Source organism: Tauraco erythrolophus, chromosome 7, assembly GCF_009769465.1.
Source record: "Tauraco erythrolophus isolate bTauEry1 chromosome 7, bTauEry1.pri, whole genome shotgun sequence".
NCBI lineage: Eukaryota > Metazoa > Chordata > Aves > Musophagiformes > Musophagidae > Tauraco > Tauraco erythrolophus.
This window is the reverse complement of record NC_141471.1, coordinates 51,508,320-51,529,051: the sequence shown is the minus strand read 5'-3', so window position 1 is coordinate 51,529,051 and position 20,732 is coordinate 51,508,320. Positions and strand designations below refer to the sequence as shown.

At 40.2% G+C, this 20,732-nt stretch overlaps 1 protein-coding gene across 1 annotated transcript in view; it reads right to left on the bottom strand.

Moving 5' to 3' along the window:
- PDCD6IP (programmed cell death 6 interacting protein) overlaps nucleotides 1-15,645 on the bottom strand; it is a 34,379-nt gene extending 18,734 nt beyond the window's left edge. Inside the window, 7 exon segments of the mRNA XM_086614729.1 lie at nucleotides 37-137; nucleotides 3,305-3,458; nucleotides 4,002-4,129; nucleotides 7,423-7,492; nucleotides 9,300-9,354; nucleotides 15,439-15,539; nucleotides 15,541-15,645. Of these exon segments, the coding sequence (XP_086470855.1) occupies nucleotides 37-137; nucleotides 3,305-3,458; nucleotides 4,002-4,129; nucleotides 7,423-7,492; nucleotides 9,300-9,354; nucleotides 15,439-15,539; nucleotides 15,541-15,645 (714 nt within the window).
- Between the last annotated feature and the right edge of the window lie 5,087 nt (nucleotides 15,646-20,732).

Below are 20,732 nucleotides of genomic sequence, written 5' to 3'. Positions count from 1 at the left end.
AGTAGATCCCAGATTATTTCCATGAGAGTTACTAACCTTGGGCAAAGTATCTTTATATTGACATTGTTTGTAAGCATCACCATAGTAATCTGCAGCTTGATTAGCTAGTTTAGCTATGATACCATCTTTCATTTTATCTGGAGGGAGGGGGAGAAAAAACAAAGAATAATTATGATTATCAGCAGTTTTTACAAGTAAACAGGTAAATTACTTCCTCTTCAAACAACAAGAACTGCATTCTAAGGGTATAGCTTTACATTGTAGCTCAAAGGTGGGATCCCATTCTTCTCTCTTGATATCCAGCAGCAGTTTCCAGATTTTCTACTTCAATCGTGACGCTGAAGGCTCAGTCAGTCATAGAAGAAATCTTTTGGCAGCTGCTGGCATTTATGCAGGATTACGAGTGATGCTTTGCCTCGGACAAATGGCAAACTGCCAACAAAAGCCACAGTCCCACTCTAACTCTGGCAGCTTGTTCCCAGCCCTTCCCCTGCGTCAGCACAGGCATCTGCACAGCCATAGTCAAAGAATTTAGCTGAAACCTACTTGGCAAAAAACCAGCTTGTTTTCAGCAGGATCTGTTCTCTAACCCAACTTCATGTCAGGACTCTCAAAAATTTGCAGAAGTGCAACAGAAAAAAAGGGACAGGTCCCTTCCATGGCAGTCCACACTGCTGTTGGCATACAGTGAGTATAGAAACACCATTCCTAGACATAAATAACGACGGTACCTCCAAGTGGTACCCACTACTTCATCTTAGAGCTGTGTGCACCTAGCAGCAGCAGCATTCCCTGCCTCACGTTCTCACTCTGTTCCTGAAGCCAAAACTACTAAAATAGCAATGTGCTGCATCTATCTTTATCTCCTTTTATAACCACCTCTGGCCTGCACTAGCAATTCACCCTTCCAAGAGAAGGCAGGCAATCAATGCAAGCATTGGCCATTCACTCTAAATAGCTGCCCTTACAAACAAGTATCCTCTGATTCAGGTGATTTTTATCTACTGTCAGACTGACAAGCATGAGTGGGGGGTATGGGGACATCAGGAAGTCTGCAGAGTATGCTTAATTGCCAAAATTAAACCAAAAGAATTCCAAACTGGGCTGCTCATTCCAGCATATTCATATATCTACAACACTTCAGGCATGAGCTATGACGCAATCTATTTACCTTCTACGTGATAAACACATTTAAGGTATGCCAGAAATCTCTTTTCACTGTGGAACAGGATTTAGATGACAAATGAAAAGCAGATGAGATCTAGCAATTTACTTGTTGCTAAAACGTTTCTGTCCAGTGCACTAAGTATTTAATAAAACCAAAACAAATAACATCTAAATAGACTGTCCTTCTAGCCCCATCTAGTGTGTAGCAGTTGCATGTTCCTTCATAAAGCTTGAGCTCTAAGAAAATTAAAAAAAATATTGGCATATTAACTACCTTTCCATTAACTAAGGAAACATTAGAGGAGACTCATTTGTCCAGGCAGTCAGCTTGGAATACAACTTTCACCATCAGAAGCTTTAGTTTTCACTCGTATATCTTTAAAATGTTGCAGCCACAATGCAAGCCTTGAGATCGAATAGTGAACACGTGCAGACTTAAAAATACTTGAAGAAAACATTAAGAAAGGCTCAAAAATTAACGAACTATTCGTAGTTATGCAGTGGAGATAGATTTGACTGACCAATTTGCTTTTGCCAAACACTTCTTGCTTTCTTTCGACTTGTGAATAAACTCATTTCCACCAGAAATAACATTATCAGCTGGTAAGCTGATAATAGACTGTCTCACATGAGGGGGGAGGGGGGGGGGGGGAACCAACAGAAAATTGCAAGTAAGGTAAACAGTCAATGCAGCAAGAAGTTAAATTTGAAGTTTGATATCAAACTTGGAAGCATTTCCACTCGAAAAACAGTTTTCTGAAGTCAATCATGTTGTCAAACATGATTCTTTACAAAATGTCTTTCCTGTCAGGGAAAGGAACCTCTCTACATCTGGCAAAATCTGTACAGCCTCCATAATCAGATGATTAACCTTACTGCCCTTCTAACACTGGCAAGTTTGTCGTCTTGGGAGCAGTCACAAAACATCTTCAGTTCACTGGGCACGTGTGGGTTTTGGATTAGCCTTGCTTTATCTTTTTCACATTTTGAATAAGAAGAAATCAAGGTGACAGAAAGATCTGTTTCCCATGCAAAATGAGGTAAGTGTCTGCTCCTGCTCTGAAGTTAGAGGTATTTGTTATATAAATGTATTTCAAAGCAATGCCCAAATAGCCAGAGACTAAAGTACTGCTACCAGCATGACAAAGAACAAACATTACTTATCAGTTGGCTGAAGGACAATAGTTTCTCATTAAGATTCTCCTAAAGGCAGTAAGGCTATAAGAATTTTTAGTGATCTTCTCTGTGAAGAAACATCTCAGTTAAGATAATCCCTATCTTCCTCCACTGAATTCCAAACAACATGGGGAGTTGGTGGGTAATCACATGTGACCTCCATGTCCTTAGTTATACTTTTAGGTATCTGGAATTTCTAGAAGCACAACTTCTTGTAAATACAAACAGAAGAGCAGAACAGCAAAGAGCAAGAGATCTTGTACCAAACATAGTCCTGTTCCACAGGAAAACTCTTTGAAGCTATGTTCTTTAATAGCTGCATTAAAATATGCAGCCTCTGAATCAGTATTTCACAATCAGCCTTTAACAGCTCGAGACGTAATTCTTTCTTCTACCTGCAGAATTTCACTTTGAGACAAACGGGGCATTCTCAAAGTTCGACTGGGTCAGACAGTTCCTCTCTTAAAAACAGGAGCAATCAAACAGAATTTGTTTCCCCTGAACTCTTAGGAAGTTTCCTCTGTTTCCTAGCACAGTCATATCCTTCCTTCTAAATTCTCACAAAATCATTCCCCAGGCAGAGGAAGAGGGGAGTAGTGGTAAAATCCCTATGCGCCATTTCTAGTACTCAGTTCTTTTAGACAATGTCTTTTGTTCTCAACAGGGGGAAAGGAAAAAAATGTAAACCAGCAAAATCCTTTGTAAAGATGAAGACTAATTGTTTTGGACTTAAAAAGAAAGAAAAGGCAAATGAGAACTGCATTGTCAGGTGAACCTTAGACAAATTCTTGTTTGTGTGTAACGACCTGCCATGGTGGGGGTGGGGAGGCTACATCAGTAAAGACAAAAATAAAAACTTATAAAAGGCCCTTTACAAGCTCTTAATAACTTAAAACACATGGAAGCTTTTGTGGAAGTTCTAACAAGCACATAAATACACAAGCCAAAAATTAAGATATACCTCTTGCAGCTTTTAAAAAAAAGACTTCCTGGGCTTGAGCCAACATGATAAGACTAAGAGTTCCAACTGTGTCTGGAGAGATGTCCACTGTAGGTTCTCGATTCAAGGCTGACAAAACTGTGTCTTTAATGTGTTGGAAAGCACCACTCGCAAACTAAGTAAAACAAAATAATACATCATCATTCATGTTTCTGAACATATTTTTTTTTCTCTTACAAATATAACACATACAACAATTTCAAAAAAGAGAGCTTTTTTGGTATACAGCCTCCAATTTATTGTTTAGCCACTAAAAACAATTTCTTGTGACTTCTTGCTCTTGAAGCCACTTACACCAAGACATTTATCAAGACAGACTACAAGTAAAGGTATATTTTGCTACCCCTAATGGCATAAGAACACTGAAATTTTAATATATTCCACAAAGAAGAAAGAGAGAGATTATTACTGTATAACTTGTAAAACTAAAATGTATACTAGCTAAAATTATTAAACCTTAAGTTGAAGGTTATTAGTTACCAACATACTTGGGCAACTGTCTCCAAAGATGGTAAATGAATATAAGCCAAGACCAGGTACTTATCTAATCCACCTTTGCAACTAAAAGGGGGAAAATACATACATATATATTTATGTATGTGTATACATAGCTTTAAAATTGATAGATACTTATTTGATGTTCAAGGAGCCTCTGTACCTGATAGTGCTTAGCTGCAGCTTTTAGTCCTTCATCGTTGTCTAGATTCTGTTCTGCTGCAATCTGGCTTGCCAACGCTCCACAGTTGAACAAAACACAGGTCTTCTCATACCCCAAACTTGCCAAAGCTGCAATCAAGACAGACAGTTACCCATACTGTTATGAAAATAAACTTCAGTACTCCAGCATCCTACAGATGAGGCCAACGGAACTAATATTTGTACTTTAAGATATCAACAGTTTAAAGAAAAAAAACCCTACTGAACTTCTAAAGTTGAAGTCATCTTCATTCTGAAGGCTTTACATAGTCTAATTTAGTACTTCCACAAAATGTTTTGACATGAGGAGCTACAAAGACTGGTATACAGCAGTACAGTCATGTAGCAGTATACATGCTAAGCAGTATTTTATAAGCAATAGTATGAAAATCTACACAATACACAAAATAATTTGAAAGTCTTTCTAAGTAGAGTGTAGCTTTTTTGGCTCCTGAGGATACAGAAACACACGCACTGCATCCAAGGATAATCTGAAATATTAATTTCCATGCATTAATCACTTTGCAATTAACTGCCCAATTACATGCTTTTACCCTATGTCCAATGTAAGATTAACCACCCTACTCTCATTGAGGCCAGATTATTACATGCTGTCTTACTATCTATTGAAATGCAGAGAATTTTTCACCTCTCAAAGCTATTGTTCAGACTGAAAATGCTGACAAATCTCTTGGTTATACATATACTGAAACAGCTAAGGATTTACTTAATTAAAACTCGTGCTCACTAGACAGCAGTGTGTCCTGTCCAGACTCAACTCCCATAGTACTTTATAGTCCCAGAGGATGGAGCTCACACTTCTAGAAACCGCAATATCTGAGCAAGAATCATTCTGAATCTATTAATTGCTTTCAAAAGGTTATTGGCCGTTTGCAAGCGCTGGAAAAACTAAAGACTGAAGATATTAGTTTCCTACAACTGTTAAAAAGTGTCTAGACACTCCTCTTGGAGGACACAGAAAACTCGACTAGTGAATTTTCAATTTCACCAACCCAGGTACAACTTCTAAGTTACCCTTAAAACATGAAGCTACCGAAGAAGCACATTAGTTTCATTTCATTAACATTCAGCCTCCTTATACAGTTAACATATCTCTGCAGTTTCTATGTTAGCACTCCCTGACCTGAACTAAATTTTCAGACAAGCAGCCACAAACGTGACATGCCATTTTCCCAGTTTATTTCCCTGAGTGAAGAGCGAGTTTCAGAGTCACTGTATTTCATCAAGACAATAGTCATTTATCTAGATCATCTCTCTTCCATAGTTTATTTTTCAGATTTTTTTTAAAAATAACATCTTGTACAACTTACACATCACTCAAAAGACTAAAACAAACATAGAAAAGAAAACATGGTTTTAAACTTTCTGAAGTGCAAACTTACTTTATATGTAGAATTACTTTGTACTCTGGGCTGCATCTCAAGTGTGATTTACTACAGTGAGAACAGCTGTTTAGCAATATAGATTTTCCTCAGACTCATCTGTTTATAGCTCTACCTATTAACTTAAGCCAACATATTTCAGCCAACACAGTATGCCGTGAACTGGGTCACTTTTGAAGCAGCCACACTATCTGTCAGCTACCCCTGTAATACAGACTTGGGATTCAGGGGAAGATGGGAAGAAAACAGTTTGTCACCACAGCAAGAGCCAAAACTCTGAAGTCACACCGCATTAAAGTCAAAGGAGTTTTACATTGAATTTCTATCTGGAGAGAGGATTGCCTCCTCTTAGAAGTCAACAGAAATTTCGATCCCTTAGCACCCAAAAACTTGGCTTTACACTGAGAAACCCTGCTGCCAATTCTGATCTGAAATAGATACACACATGCCATAGTTAACCTGGATATTATCCAGCATCTGGATAATCTGTGATACAACACTGTAAAGATATATACTAAAAGACTCCTTTTGTTCATTTCTTTCTGGTAAGATCTGCTTTAAAGTTTCAAAATAAATTTTTGTCCATTGCTTGTTAACTAAGCATTATTCGCCTCTCAGTTAAGAATTTCTTTGATATTTCACACGGACTGTTGCATAAATCTCTGGCCATCTGCCTCACGGATTATTTAGATTAGTATATCCCGCAGACAAGCAAGCTCTCTCAAACTGCTGTAACTTCACATTTATTCAAATTCTCAGTGTAATCATCAACGATATGATTACTGATTCTTTTTCTCACAATTATTCTAAATCTCCAGCAATTCACAGACTATGTTTAAGTTATAATTAAATATTCTGAACTTTGCTATGAAACAGGTTCAATCATCATGAAATCCTAGCCCCAAAGAAGACAGAAACAACTAAATTCTGAAAGAAAACACAGCATCTTCAGCAAGGTCTCAAATTATCCAGAAAGACTTCTTAGAATAGTTAGAAAATAAAGCAAGGAAAGCCATGCACCACTTGCTTACACATAGGAATGCATATTCAAAACATGGAAAAATGCAAAGACTTTCAGTAGTTGCCAACAGAAAACTAGATTAAGGACATAAAAAGTTTAAAAAAATAAAAAGAGAAAGTTCTCTAAGACTTTTTCAGGCTTTGTCTGGAGCTTCAAAATTGCAACAGTCATCCTGCAATGCTGGTCATGATGAACACTTCGGTATAAACAGAAACACTAAAGAATGATGACACAACTGAGCAGCTCCTCACTTAACTCAGAAGGATTTAATCTTAGTTTCTGCGTTGGTAAGTGTTCCAAATCCATTTCATGATCCTGAATTTGCAGTGCAGAATTGTCCCTATATGACTAAAATTAATCAGACTCAAACTTCTAATGTTTGCAGATACAATTTTTTTTCTTTCCAAGTGTTTAAATTCGTATGAAAATATTTTAGAAATAAGTGATAGGAGAATCATTTCAGGGCACGGACAGATCCTTCTATTCTCTTGAACAAAATGTGCTATCAGACTAGGTTACTGAAGCCAGCTACCATCACTCCCCTTCTTCTGGAAGGGGCTCACTCACAAGCACATCTCATGAGGATCGTATTCACTTAGAACAGTAAGCAGGATTAACAAAAACCTACTACTCAAAACTTAACATTACCTTGAACAATTTTGATTATGTCAGTTGGGGTTGCTCCCAGAAAAAGTCTGAGGAGCAGACAGCACAACTATTATCAGACTGCACTGCATTTGTGCCTCTGGCAAACTAATATTAAATCTCAATTTTACAGAAATTCTTTGCAATGTGTCCGTTTATTCATTACCAATGTTGAAGTGATTAATGCTACCAATATATTTGAACTCATTTGAAAGCTATGTTGAGAACATGAAAAATACTAACAATTCTGCTATATAAAACTCTTCTCAAAGTTTAGTATCATTAATAGTTGCACTTTCAGTACATTCACATACCCAGTTTGGCAGATCCTCCAAAAAGTGATCCTTTATCAAAAGCATCTTTCCATGTAAACGTTACACAGACCTGAAAGTTGTGAAAAAGAAAAATCTTTATCTCTAAAATTAAATATTATATATTTATGTATCCTATATCATCCTATATTATATTAATATAATGTATTAAATCTTCAGAAAATATCCCAAATTCATATATTTATCTTGTTATATTCTTACTGCATAAAACATTTAATTCACTTGTAACATTAAACACATTCTGAAAGTTTCAGAAAATCATCAAGAGTTATTTTAAAAAAGTTTATTCTACCTTTTTCCTTCCTGTTAGTTTGCTCAAAACATTTCAAGCAGAAAAGACAGAAATTCTATAATCTGCCAGCTTTGCTCATACTCTGAGTGACAGATAAATTTATTTCCAAACCATGATATTGCTCTCCCAAGAAGTCTGACAGTCAGGTACAGTCACAGTTAAAGAAAACCACCTAACCAGGCAGCTTCCACTGTTCCAAATGACTCGGATATTTGGAACTGTTTTGTTATATCAAAATTGACTTATTTTTATGAGTGAATTCAATAGCAGCACTCTCAGCAAATGCACTCAGCAAAGAGAACGTAGGTAGAAACGGTGTGTTTTACATTACGCTTCCAGCACATATTTCACAGACAATGCAAATACTTCACAGAATCTGCTTTGAAGTTCCACAATTTGATTCCTTACTCAGCTGATAAAACTACTTGCAGGCAACTGGTACCAGATGAGAATAGATTAAAATTCCTTGTTTTAAAGTGGTTGTGGAGAGTAACTTAAGAAAGAGCACAGTACTGTTTGCTAATGTACTTTCGTCTAGCAGCACTAAGCTCTGGCCTCCAGCTGTTCATTGCTGCTTCCCCTAATGAATACTTTCCTCTGATGGAACAGTTTACAGGTCTGCAGAACTTGCTCCTAAGTTTTCCAGTTTTCCATGTCTCACAGTTTGCAGATCACTTTATCAAAACATTTGCACACTGAAAACCAAAGTGCAGTTCTTGGCTGCAAGAGGATGCAGTTACATGCAAAACTCAAACCAGTCTGAACTGCATTAAAACTATTCCCTTACTTGTAATCTTTCAGACTTAAAGAAACCTTTTCTTTTCATTATAACATTACCATTTAAGTATTACTTGATCAGGAAAGAAATGGAAATTCTGTCCTATTTGTAAACATGCCCAAAGAAAAACTGCATCGGTTTCCGTCAAAATACAGAAGTCTAAAGATCTATTCCAGTCTCCACCTGAGGAAGACTTCAGTAGGCAGGAGTTGAGTTTCTCCTTAGAAACAGGATTCTAAAGACATATGGTAGCAAAAAAAGCTAAATGAACACTATGTCTATACAAAAATTATGTAATTTGCAGATGCAGAGACAGGAATAAAGTGGTAAACTCTTAAGTTGGCTTATTCTGTTAGCTGTTGTGAAGGAAACATCTACTTCAAAAACCAAAAAGCATATTCCATCCATTACTAAAAGTTTTCCCATAGAAATTACATTTTTAAAAGCCTTTCTAACATAGTATGAAATAGACTTCCTGGAAAAAAGGAGAGTTGAAGAGGAATTAGCACAGCACAACTGTTTCTGACCTAGACCACAGCAACCACTAGCCAAAGCCAAAACATTTCTGAAGCTGTAAAACGAAGGCAATTATGGCCACTAGAGGTGAAGTTTCAGTATTGATTATATGCGAGCACTGACTAGAAAACAAACACAGACTAAGAAAATAGGGCTCAAAGAGATTAAATGCCTTGTCCAGGAGAAGTATTGTTTAGTGGATTAGGTACAGGCTTGGTAGTCACACATCACTGGTTTCATCTATCAGTTTAACAGTTTGATAAGTCTTCTTACCTGATTTTCAGAGAATGGAAACTTTGGTTCAACTGAGCACAGCTGATCATAGTATCTACAAAAAAAAACAAACAGAAGAAACAGCTGTTAGATAAATAAAATTCGGAATTTTGCTTCTTACACTGGCACACAGGAAAAGGGCGCAAAAATCCCACACACAAATAAGTTGTGAAGCTCACTTGTAACTATGGAGGATCTGCAGGACAGACAGAAATTCTGCCTAAAGGGATTTTTTCAGTAAAGGAACGAACTCAGTAGGAGGTAGTCTTCCACAGATAATGCGGAAACCCTATCTCACTCAGAAGTAGAAAATTATCAAAGACAAAGCTGACCCATTCCACTTCCTGATGGAGGGTGGATTACAAAAGTATGTCATGCAAAGAGTCCCTGTATACGTACAGGAAGACAAAGAGTACATTAGACATTAAGTCATGCTGCCAAAGTAAATTAAGTACTGCATTTAACATAATATTAAGAAGCTACACTGCACTCTCTTGATAGAACATTATATCCCACTGCCCTACAATTTCTGACTCATCTGTTTAAACTGCAATGTCTTTGAAATGGATGCAATTTGCCTTGCATAGTATCAACTGTAAAGTCTAATCCTAGATAAAATTCTATAGTTGTAAGCTTAGTTTCCATTACAGTATACTGTAGCAGTCACAGCAAATTAAAACCAGAAGTTTTTCTGTGCCAATATTTTGTCTGCTCACCGTGGAAGCCATTCAGGAAGGAATGCCAGAAAGATAACGTAGAAAGTATAGCATAGTCCCTCACACAATCTGTTCAGGTAACAGTTAGCAATTCAAAGTTTTCCTGAGTGGTACCATGCACCTGTACCACTCGTTGAACATGACAGGCAGGATACAGAACAAAAAAAACTTTAAATTGCCAACTGCTGAGAACATATAACACATGAAGCCTATTTCCTATACTCTTCCTGTAGCACTTGCCATATGCGTGTACACTCACCATTATATTGGTCAAATTCTTTTTTTAATAATTTATATTCCCTCTATACAAAACACATTGCAGTAATGAGTCTCACAGTTTGTGAAACATGGTTAACATTGCTCCTGTTTTCTTACACTACGTTATTAAATATTAATCACTATTGATCTAGACATGTAGCAGATGTGCAAGGCCTTTGTTCCACAGGCAATAAATGTTTGTTTAAAAATTCGAGAAGCATTTTTAAAAGTCATATATAACAATAAAACTAGTGTTAGCATATTCTTCAGTGAATTGTATCTGCTTATATATGTAATACTACAGGTTTCTGGCTTTAACTGAGCCACTGCAATTTAAGACACAATATAGCAAGCCATATTGGAAGCTACAATAATCTGCAATCAGCAGTACTTCTACTAATAACCAAGTTGAAAGAAATTGCTCCTAAAGTAAAGGGAAAAAAAGAAATTTGTAAATGTCTACTGTGACAGAGTTTAATCAAGATTCATTTTTACTTTTAACAACTTACCAAGTATGTGAAAGGTATAGTTAAAAAAACACACCACAAAAAACAAATTCTAATGTGGATTTTAAAGCTAATGACAATTTTTCTGTCTACGCAAATCTATGAATCTATATTCTATCTTGCCATACTTTAGCATTCAGGTTGCTAGTACAACTGTACTTCCTTCACTGCCTTCGGCTGGTCTTAACACAGTAGTTTTCGGGTAGTAACACAAAGAAAAAGAGACTTTACATGCTGTCTCCTCCTGCCTCAGTTTAATTTGTTACCCAAAAGCCACCAATAAAGCCGAGTTGTCTTCCCCTTTCCACGATTACCCTGTCCTCATCTGCCATGAGGGCAGTCAAGAAGCAAAGCTTGTTAAATGGTCTTGTGAAGTCTGGCTCCCTAAGCGTTGGCTGTTTGCAAACAGACTATTCTTTGTATGTCAACAGAATCACGAAGAAAAAGAAATTAAGCCAATGAAGTGTATGCTCCTCCCAAACACACACATTGCTACACAGAACATCAATGAAACCAACAACCCATCAGTTGTTTGGTTTTAAACAAGTTCAGAACTTACGTTACTATTTTCTTTACTATTTTAAGCATGTGGTGTCATTTCTTTTTATTAAAGAACTTGAAATTCTAGTCAAGATTCAAAACTTTACGGACAAAAAAAAAATACCACAACACACCCCATGTAAAATCATTCCGTTTCATTTAGCAGTTATCTAAACATATATAATGGTATCTATAAACTAAATGCATGTAAGTAAAATGGTGAATGAAGATGTTAACCACAGAACAGCACAAAACTAGCAGTACAAAGACAGAAAATAAATATTGAAGAAATGGCCACATCCGATGCACAAGTCAGTTACACATTGAAGGATGAGGATAAACATAAAGGTGTTATTTAAAAAAAAAATTTACAGCAATCTAACTACCAAGACACAAAGAACAGAAGTTGCCGTGCAACACAGATGAGCATTGTGTTTGGCTGTGCCAGAGCAATGAACTACAGAAACCATGCAAACATACCAACTACCTGAGTTCCCACTACAGCAATGGAAGGGAGGGCAGATGTCAGCAACACAGATCTAGTTCTCGAAGTACAGCAATCTTTCACCAAAAGAGGCATTACACATTCCTAAATGCTAGTAAAAATGAGTTACAGCAGTCAAATGAGTTGGAAGTCCAGGTTCAAATTAGAATGTAATTAAAATATATGTATTGCATTAAGAACCTCAAATCCTGTTCCTCCTTCAACGAATCATAAAGAAAAATCTCTTTCAAAAGAACAAAAAAGACACCAAGATCTTCTAAGTAAGAACTGGAGTCTTGAACTCACAGCTGGAAACCAGAACCACAGCTTTCAGCCCCCAGGGAATTTGACCATGTAAAATAAAAGCACGCACCCCTCCCCCCACCCCTTTTTCTTTTTTTAAAAGCACTGCAAGAGTTGTTAGCAAAATTAAACCAATTAAACTCGAACCACCACCCCATCCCTCCAGAAAACGGAAATGAAGTCCAGCCTATCTTTAATATTAACAGAGGATGCAAGGAATGCCTTTTGAAGCTATAATTATACTCAGAAGAAAAAAACCCAAACCACTAAATCGAATTTGCTATGACAAAATTTAAGGGGAAACATCTGTACCAAGCTCACCTACGTCACCTTCAGAGTGCTCAGATTCTCAGCAAACAAAGAAAGCTTGGAAGCAGGCTGAGATCTTTCCCAGTGACACTGTGCCCCTTTTCACTGGGTACCTCAAATACTTCTCCAAGGGAAGCATTTGTGTCCATCAGTCCAACAGCAGCGCACCAGGAACTTTTAAAGCTTTACTAGTCAGCGTTTGCCCAGGAAACAAGGCTGCAACTGAGTTCATTTATTCCATAAAAGAAAAAATTCTGCAGTGACTACTCAGCAAAACAAGGCTTCTAAAGATTACAAAACCGTGGGCAAATCCTAGACTAATCAGCAGAAGATTAAGCCCTCGTTTCTTAACAGTTAAGTGGTCTACGGTGCTCTACTAGGTATTATAGTGTATAAAAAGACACAAAGAACTAGATATATGCAAAGGCATCCACATTGTGATTAGCTCTTCGAAGCTTACTTCAAGAACAAAACAGTTGTAAACTGCAACTTTAGTTAAAGTTGTTACTTAAGCATAAGACTGAGTACAACTCAAACAGCAACAGGAATACACTGGAAGCTGGAAGAGAATTTTCAGAGGAAATGCAAGGCACTCAGACGCTTGTGCTCTTTCAGTCATAAGCTCAGCTGGATACTTCAAATTTCTGGGTGTGCAGACAGTCTGACTTTCTAAAGTAACTGTGCCTTACGGAACATTAAGAGAATGTATGTTGGAATATTCTTACAGAATAAGACCAGCTTACTTTCCAGCAAGTGTAATGAATATAAATGGTCAGATAGGGACAAACCATTCATAACTTGTTAGAGACAAGGGAAAACGTATATACATCTGATTGTTTTACTTTCTCTAATTTACAGTTAATCCAGACCTTCATCTTATCCTACTTCCACTGTAAAGGGAACAAGTATTCTCAGATGATCCAATTTAAAACGCAGGTGTTTTATAAGAGGGGAGCTTCTGTGTGGCAGGGATTTCACTTCTTGTTCACGCATAAGATGGGGCTCTGGTGCTGAGCCACGTTCAACACCTCCTGAGTACTGCAACAGCACCTGGGCCAGCTGAAGTCATCTGCTGATCACTGAGCAACAGCAGAGAGAACAGATCACTGAGAATTGACTCAAAAACAAAAATGGTAATTATGCAACTGCAAGTGCTTTCCCACCATTATTCAGAGAGAAAACCTGAGGTGAGGTTGCATACTATAGCTTGAATTAGTTTAATGATCTGCTAGTACTAAAAGAGGGAGGTTGCACTCAGCCTATTGGCTTTCAAGCAACACTACTTTTATCCTCTTCTGCACCAGTGCTGATGTTCACCTGACCTTCAACTGTCAGAAAGCCATGTGTGTCTTTTGCCTTCCAGAAAAGGTGCAAGAGAAGCACCAGAACTGAAGAGAGGACTTTCTCCTTTCGGCAGCGTATAGCTGTTTGATAGGGTGACGCCATATGATGTGGCTGGGCCAAACAAGGATTTCAGGTAGAAACTAATCACAAACCTGACCGACACCATGAGAAAAAGAAGCTCAATTCCAGCGTCCAAGGGAAGATAACAATATGCCTTTCAATTGGGCTAGCAGAGTCCCTCTTTCAGTTCATAAATGCTCATTATTTCCTTGACCTTCAAAAGGCATACACAGCTGTACCTTCACAAAAGCATACCCAGTAATAAACAGGAATAGAAAAGGAAACTACTAAGATAATGTAAAACCTAATCAGTACAGTTTTAGATTTTCTATCCCAAACACTCAGTGAAGGGTTGATAAGCTCAAAAAACATCAGTAACTCACTTTACAAATCTTACCTGCTTTTTAATAAGTCACTTGTTTCTTTTCTATTGCTCTTCATTTGTTTAATTTTATAAACAAGAAATTCCAGTGGACATCAAACGTTCATGATATTACAGAAAGATGTCGGGTCTGTAAGTATCATTTCTCCCTATACTAGAAAATCTCTCTACTTTTTTCCCTTATCAAAAAGAACAAAAAAAGTTGTTGCCACTGTGTAAAAACTCATATGCTGGTACTGCAAATCTTTGATCCCAGCTTTGCAAACAGAAGCATGCACTTAGTACTAACCTAGTGAACGAATCACAGCAACCTCAGTGAGTAGATTAGCTACAAATAAATGAGCTCAAAGTATTTCCAACAAGAAACAGAACAGGATTACATAGTAAGTCAATATTGCAATCCATAAATGTTCTAGAAAGATAGGAAAGAGCGAGGGCTTTTGTAGATGACAGAGCAGTTAGTCCTAAAGCACACTTTATACAGTTTACCAGGCAGATGGCACAGATTAATCTTTTGCTCATCGAACCTGCAGTTCTAGCACAACAGAGGCACCAATAAACTTTCTGACAGCAAACCGTGTTAACTAGAAGATAAGAATGACTTTGCAAATACATTAAGAAGCAAATACAACCACAAAACTGAAACGAAAGGTGTCAGCTGTAACAGCAAAACGTAACACTGAAAAAAAAAAAAGACACAACTGCTCTCTTGTGAGAAGCAAAAATCTGCCATGTCTACCTAGATCCGACCGTGACTGGCATGTTACAAACACACGGAAGGGAAAGGTGATCGGGACGAGGCCTCCTCTCTCCGCCTCCCCCGCGCCATCATCACGACACCCCGCGACGCCCAACGCGCGAGCCACGCGGTGAGGGCGGGGGACCCCAGGATGCCGCAAGACACCCCAGCGCTGGGGCGCCCGCCCCAGACGGGCACGCAAACCCACAGGCCGCCGGAGCCGGCCCGGCAGCCCCGGCCGCTCCCTCCCACAGGGCCGCCCGCCCCGCCCCGCGCGGGCCGCCCACACCTGGGCCTGCCCGCACCTGGCTCCGGCTGCGCCGCGCCCAGGAACCGGGCCTGGAGCCGCCGCCGCGGCCCCTGAGCCGCGCGGGGGGAGCGGGCGGTGCGCGCCCCGCCCGCTGGACGCGGGGCAGAGGGGAAGGACGGCGGTAGCGGCGGGCCGGATGCTGGCGCGGCGGGCGGCTGAGGGGCCCGGCCCGGCCCTCCCGCCCCTACCTGAGGAGGGTCTCGAGCGCGCTCTCGTGCTTGTCGAGCGGGCGGCCGAGCGCGCTCTTGCGGAGCTTGCTGAGCTCCTCGGCGGCGCGGCAGTGCTCGGCCCTGCGCGTCGCCGCCCGGGTAGCTCTGCTGAATGAACTTGCACAGCGGCTTGGCCAAGTCCACCTCCGAGGCCTTCTTCAGCTGCACCGAAATGAAGTTCGTCATGGCCGCCGGGCGGGCGGGCGACCGCCGCCGTCACTGCAGCTTCGCGCTCCCGTTCCTCTCCGAGCGGCCCGGGCCGCCGCGCGCTGCCTGCCGCCTGCCCGGACCGCCGCCGTAGCCCCGCACTTCCGCCACCGGCGCGCGCTGCCCCCACGCAGCGTCGTCACGCGCGGTGGCCCCGCCCCCTGCGTCCCTCGCGCAGCCGCGGCGCGGCAGTTGGCGCTTCGGGGCGGCTCCGCCGCAGCGCCCCGGGCCGGCCGGCCGAGGGGAGGCGGGTACCGCGCTGCTCCGATAACTGCCCCGGGTGCCGGAGGAGCGGCATAGCCGGTGGGAGCCGCGCGGTTTTACCGAGAGGAGCGGGCCCGGCGGGGCGGGGTGGGGGAGGCGCGCGTGGAGCCCGGGGCAGGCGGAGAGCTCGAGTGCCGCCTGCGGGGATGCGCTGTGTAGCGAAAGGCGTGACGGCGATGCTCAGCCGCGGTCAGGGAAGCTTCGCTAGCCGGTGACAGCAGCGGTGACGCACCGGTGAAAGTAGCGGGTGCTGGAAAGTTAGTGTGACGTCCGGTTTGTGGCGCGTCAGGGGGGAGCAACGAGTCCCGTACCCCACCGACGCTGAGAGCCGGTGTTTCAGATCAAGTAAAACGTTGCTTCTCCGGAGCGAATCTTGAAATGCCCGTTGGCAGCCAGAGGCGCGGATTCGCGTGTTGCTGGGGTCGCGGATCTGGCGTCCACGTCGCACTTGCCTTCTGCTGGCTCTGCCCGGCGTAGCTCACGGAGGCCAAATGCAGCCTGCAGGGCTGGCTTGGCTGAAGACCGAACGGGAATATTCAACCCATGTTGTCCTTTACCCGTTCCTTCTGCCACCGGTCCCATACAGCTAAAGCGTAGGCCTGCTATTTTCTTATTACATAAGCCCCGAGGTGATGATACCATGAAAAGGAGTGGTAAAAGTGCTTTTAAATTATGTAAACAAGCTCATTCTCATGCTGTAGCAGACCATGAGTTTTGCTGTGAAGTAAAGCCGATGATCCCTTCCTACTGAAAGTGTACTTTATATATACTGAGTAGAGCTATCTTCGTCATCTGATGAACGTATAAAGTGATGGCTTAAGAGGAAAAGGGTAGAGCCTGGGAAATCGGTCCTAACTGCTCCTGTCGCCACTGGGAGGGGCAGCTCCTTCAGTATGAACCGTCCCTGTATAAAACCCGGAGTTGCAACAGCAGCCAGGCCCTCCCTGTCACAGGCATAGGGATGGCAGTGATGGAATTGCCCTCGTTCTGCTGCTTCCAGCCGCCTTGGGTGAGGCCCAGGTGGTGAGCCTTCAGAGCCTCGCCGGGTTGCTGCTGTTAGAACCCTTTGCTGTGTTCATAGAAAGTGAATATATATGTTAACGGTTCCTCAGTGTGCTGCGGCCTCCCTGCGCTGAGAAAACACCCAGCTTAATTTCCCATACCAATTTCCCATAGTTCAATCAGAACCAAAGAGAATTTGACTTAATTTTACGTAAGGAAAAAAAAAAGGATTTTTATGGTACAACAAATACATAAAGTAAGCCATCCTGCCGTAGTCATATCTGGGTATGTAAGTTCCTCACTGTTTTTTTTTGCCCAGGTCCTATTGTCCGCATACTCTTGTAAGCATTTGGTCTCTTAGCCTGAGTCAGCCCTGCACTGGCTGCACTTTCCCAGGGCAAACCTCCACCCTCACAAGCTTGGATTCTGATCAGTCTTAAGATACAGTCGGCTGGGTGGGTGCCTCCCTTTGTTTCTAACATCCAGACCTTATGGGGTAGAGTTAGCCTACACATCATTACAAGATACGTGGCTGTCTATATAGGGAAGATGGAAGCCATCAATACCTTCCAGCATAACAGTCATAAACACGGAAAGGGTGTGAACAGGGAACAGCAAAAGCTGAAGCTATGAGATCATAGTTCTACTTTGGAGCCATGGTGACCTTTAGATGGCTGTTGCTTAACGAATGCAACGACTGATACTTTGCGTTCCTAAACCGTCCACCAGCACAGCGCTGAAATTCCACTTTGTCTTAGAACAAGTTACCAGAACTTCAAACGTACAGGTGATTTGCTTCTTTCCCACAGATTTCTTAATAAATCAGTAATCCTCTGAAGGCTTTGGTCTGATTATTACAATTATAATAGTATAAGCAGTAATGACTTGTCTCCTTGTTACCTCTGACTTGTTAAGTACTATTTCCTAATTTAGAGATGAGGAAGCCACATAGTCAGTAGTTATCAGTGCAGGGGGCGTAATCTACGTCTTCTGACTCAGAGTCCTGTGCTTCAAAAAACAGGCCGTACTTCCTTCTTCAACAAATTTATGACAGTATCTAAGGGAACCACTTTGAAACAGGTTTTCCCTAAAATGTTTAAAGTAATGCAGCATAAACAAGTTACAGCCATATTTAAGCATACCAAGGTCACATACATTTTAGTATAGACACATTATATTAGATGTTCCCAGTTTTCCTCTTTTTCCTAAACAACCATTATGTATATGTAGAGCACCGCAGTTTTGCAAAAGCATTTCTAAGTTAGATTTGCTTTCAGTATGCAAACTGGCTTTTCCGCATGCTTCATGCTATTTGTCTACAATTTTTAGACAGAAAACTTTCCACTGTACCCTAATGTTTTATTTGATGCTTGCTTTCTGTTCACAAATTCTGCGTACAGATACTTCATTGATGCAAGATTTTATTCTGCAGTTGCTGTATTTTATTCTGTAGATTTTGATCACACTGCTTTATCCATAGCATATGAGTTGCCCTGTAGTGATAGCAGTGATTGGCAAACAGATGCTGTACTAAACAGATCAAAAATCAGCAAAAGGAAGTGATAAGGGATCTAATTGTTCATTTCGTTGAATCTGATGGTCCTCTTCCCTAAGGCTTCATTTAATCCCTCAGATCCAACTCCACTTTAATACTCCTAACATAATCTTTTGGTGACATGGGGTAAGACCAAGCCATTTATCACCATTATCTTTTGACCATGAGTTTCAGGAGCGATTAAGTGATTACCGTCAGTTGCCAAAATGAGGGAATGCAGAAAACAAGTTTGTCAGAAGAAGCTCTGATTGGGTCCAAATAATCCATCTAGTCCTACTGCCCATTTATAAGAAAATGTAAAATTCTCATGACCTATGAATGACAATTCTTCCTAATCTCCCTGCAATCAAAAGCATGAGGAAGAATTTCTACCGTTTCCTTCGAATTTGACATTCCTTTACTTTTTGTTTCAAAATTTAGATGAACTATTAATCCTATTTTCCTGAATTTTAATTTGTATTTATTAGAGTTTTATATTTCTCATAGGTGAGGAGGGACCTGAACCAGAAGATACATTGACAGTAAACTCAGCTGGTCAAGGGCCATGCTTATTTCTCTGCTTGTAGAGCAGCATTCACAAGAATGCTGGATACACCATCCTCCCGCCATTCCAATGCTAAATAGCAAAAACACATCTTCAGTCAAAATTCCAGGTGTGATACAGGTCAGGACAAAGAAATGAGAGGCTGGAGAAGGGGGAAAACAAGTCTAAGTCAATACTGTCAGTACGCTTACTTATATACTAGTGTATAGTGGTAATTACAACAAAGTTGCCTTTCAGCCACAAACTAAATAAGGACAGTGACTATGTTTGATTTTTACTTGAGGAGAGGGTGCTGGCAGGATGGTCTAGAATAAGAAGGGCATCACATGCATAGCTAGTGGCACAGAAGAGAACCTTGTAGATGAAATAAATGGCAAGCAGAAGCAGACATGGGGATCAGAGAAGGCTAAAGAGAAATGGAGGTGAAGTAGTATGAACCTACGAGTAGTAGATGAGATGTGAAAGAGAGAGAGATTATGCAAGGTCTGGAAACTGTTGACTTAGGTAAATAATTTTACCTGCTGCATTGTAGATGGACTAGAGCAGAGCAAACAGGCAATCCAATGAGAATTAGTGCAATATTTTCCAGAAATGGTTACAAGAATATTAGCTATTAGGCTAATTACAGTGCAGCCTAGAATTTTCCTTGAGTCTCAGCAGGCTTCAGAAATATGCCATATTACTGATCACATAATGATAGTGCTGGATTCCAACCTTGCATATAAGTTTTTGAAAAATCCAAAGTTGTGGATGAGTATTTGACTTAGATTTTAGCCTGAAAACTCTGTAATCGACACATTTTGGTGCGATGTTTGTGGTGTGCAGTTTGAAAAAAGTTCAAAGCCTTCTTCTGAAAGTTTGTTGAAAGAAGGAAGAGGTTTATTCTGCCTTTGTTCGGTGTGAACCTTTGATGTTACTTAGTAAATCATTAATTCTACTTTACATATATAAATAATGGAGCTTTAAATAATTTTTACCCTTAGGAATGGAAAACAAAGTACCCATCATATTGCGTTAAAAGCAGATGAAAAATCAAACTCCGATTTTTGTGATAATGAACTAAATTTTATCTTACACTGCACTTATTCGTGCTATGAACATTTCCTTGAACTGTCATAGGATTTCAGAAGCCCCAACAGGAGATGGGTAGCGTTCTAATGTTATCACATCTTTAATTAAAAGTTAAAAGAAGAAAGGATTAATGACCTTGAAACACGAATGTTCTGCAATATATCCTTCCCCTAACTATGCTGTGTTTTTACTGCTTCTAATTTTGAAATAATAAACAACTGAAACTTACGTATGTGATTCTTCATACATTCCAGGAGATGATGTTTTGGTATTACAAATTGCTCTTACAAGCTTGGCTAATTAATCTACCCCTTAAGATTTGAAAGTCAGAAAGTTTATACTTAAATTCTGTGTTACTAAATAATGCAAATATATCAATGATGGAAAGTAACAAAATAGATGAAAGATAACTGGATAACTTCGAATCTCTTGATTATTGCAATGTGGGACATACCTAAAACAATGTCTTTATTTTATTCAGTGTAAAACATTGCTTTCCTCATTTAAAGCATTGCATTTCACATTTTATAAAGAATTTTGTGCAAATAAGTCATCAATTCAATCCAAATATTTTTTGCACCAAAGGACAGAGTAGCCTTCAAAGAAGCAGAAATTAATATTTGTCTTTTG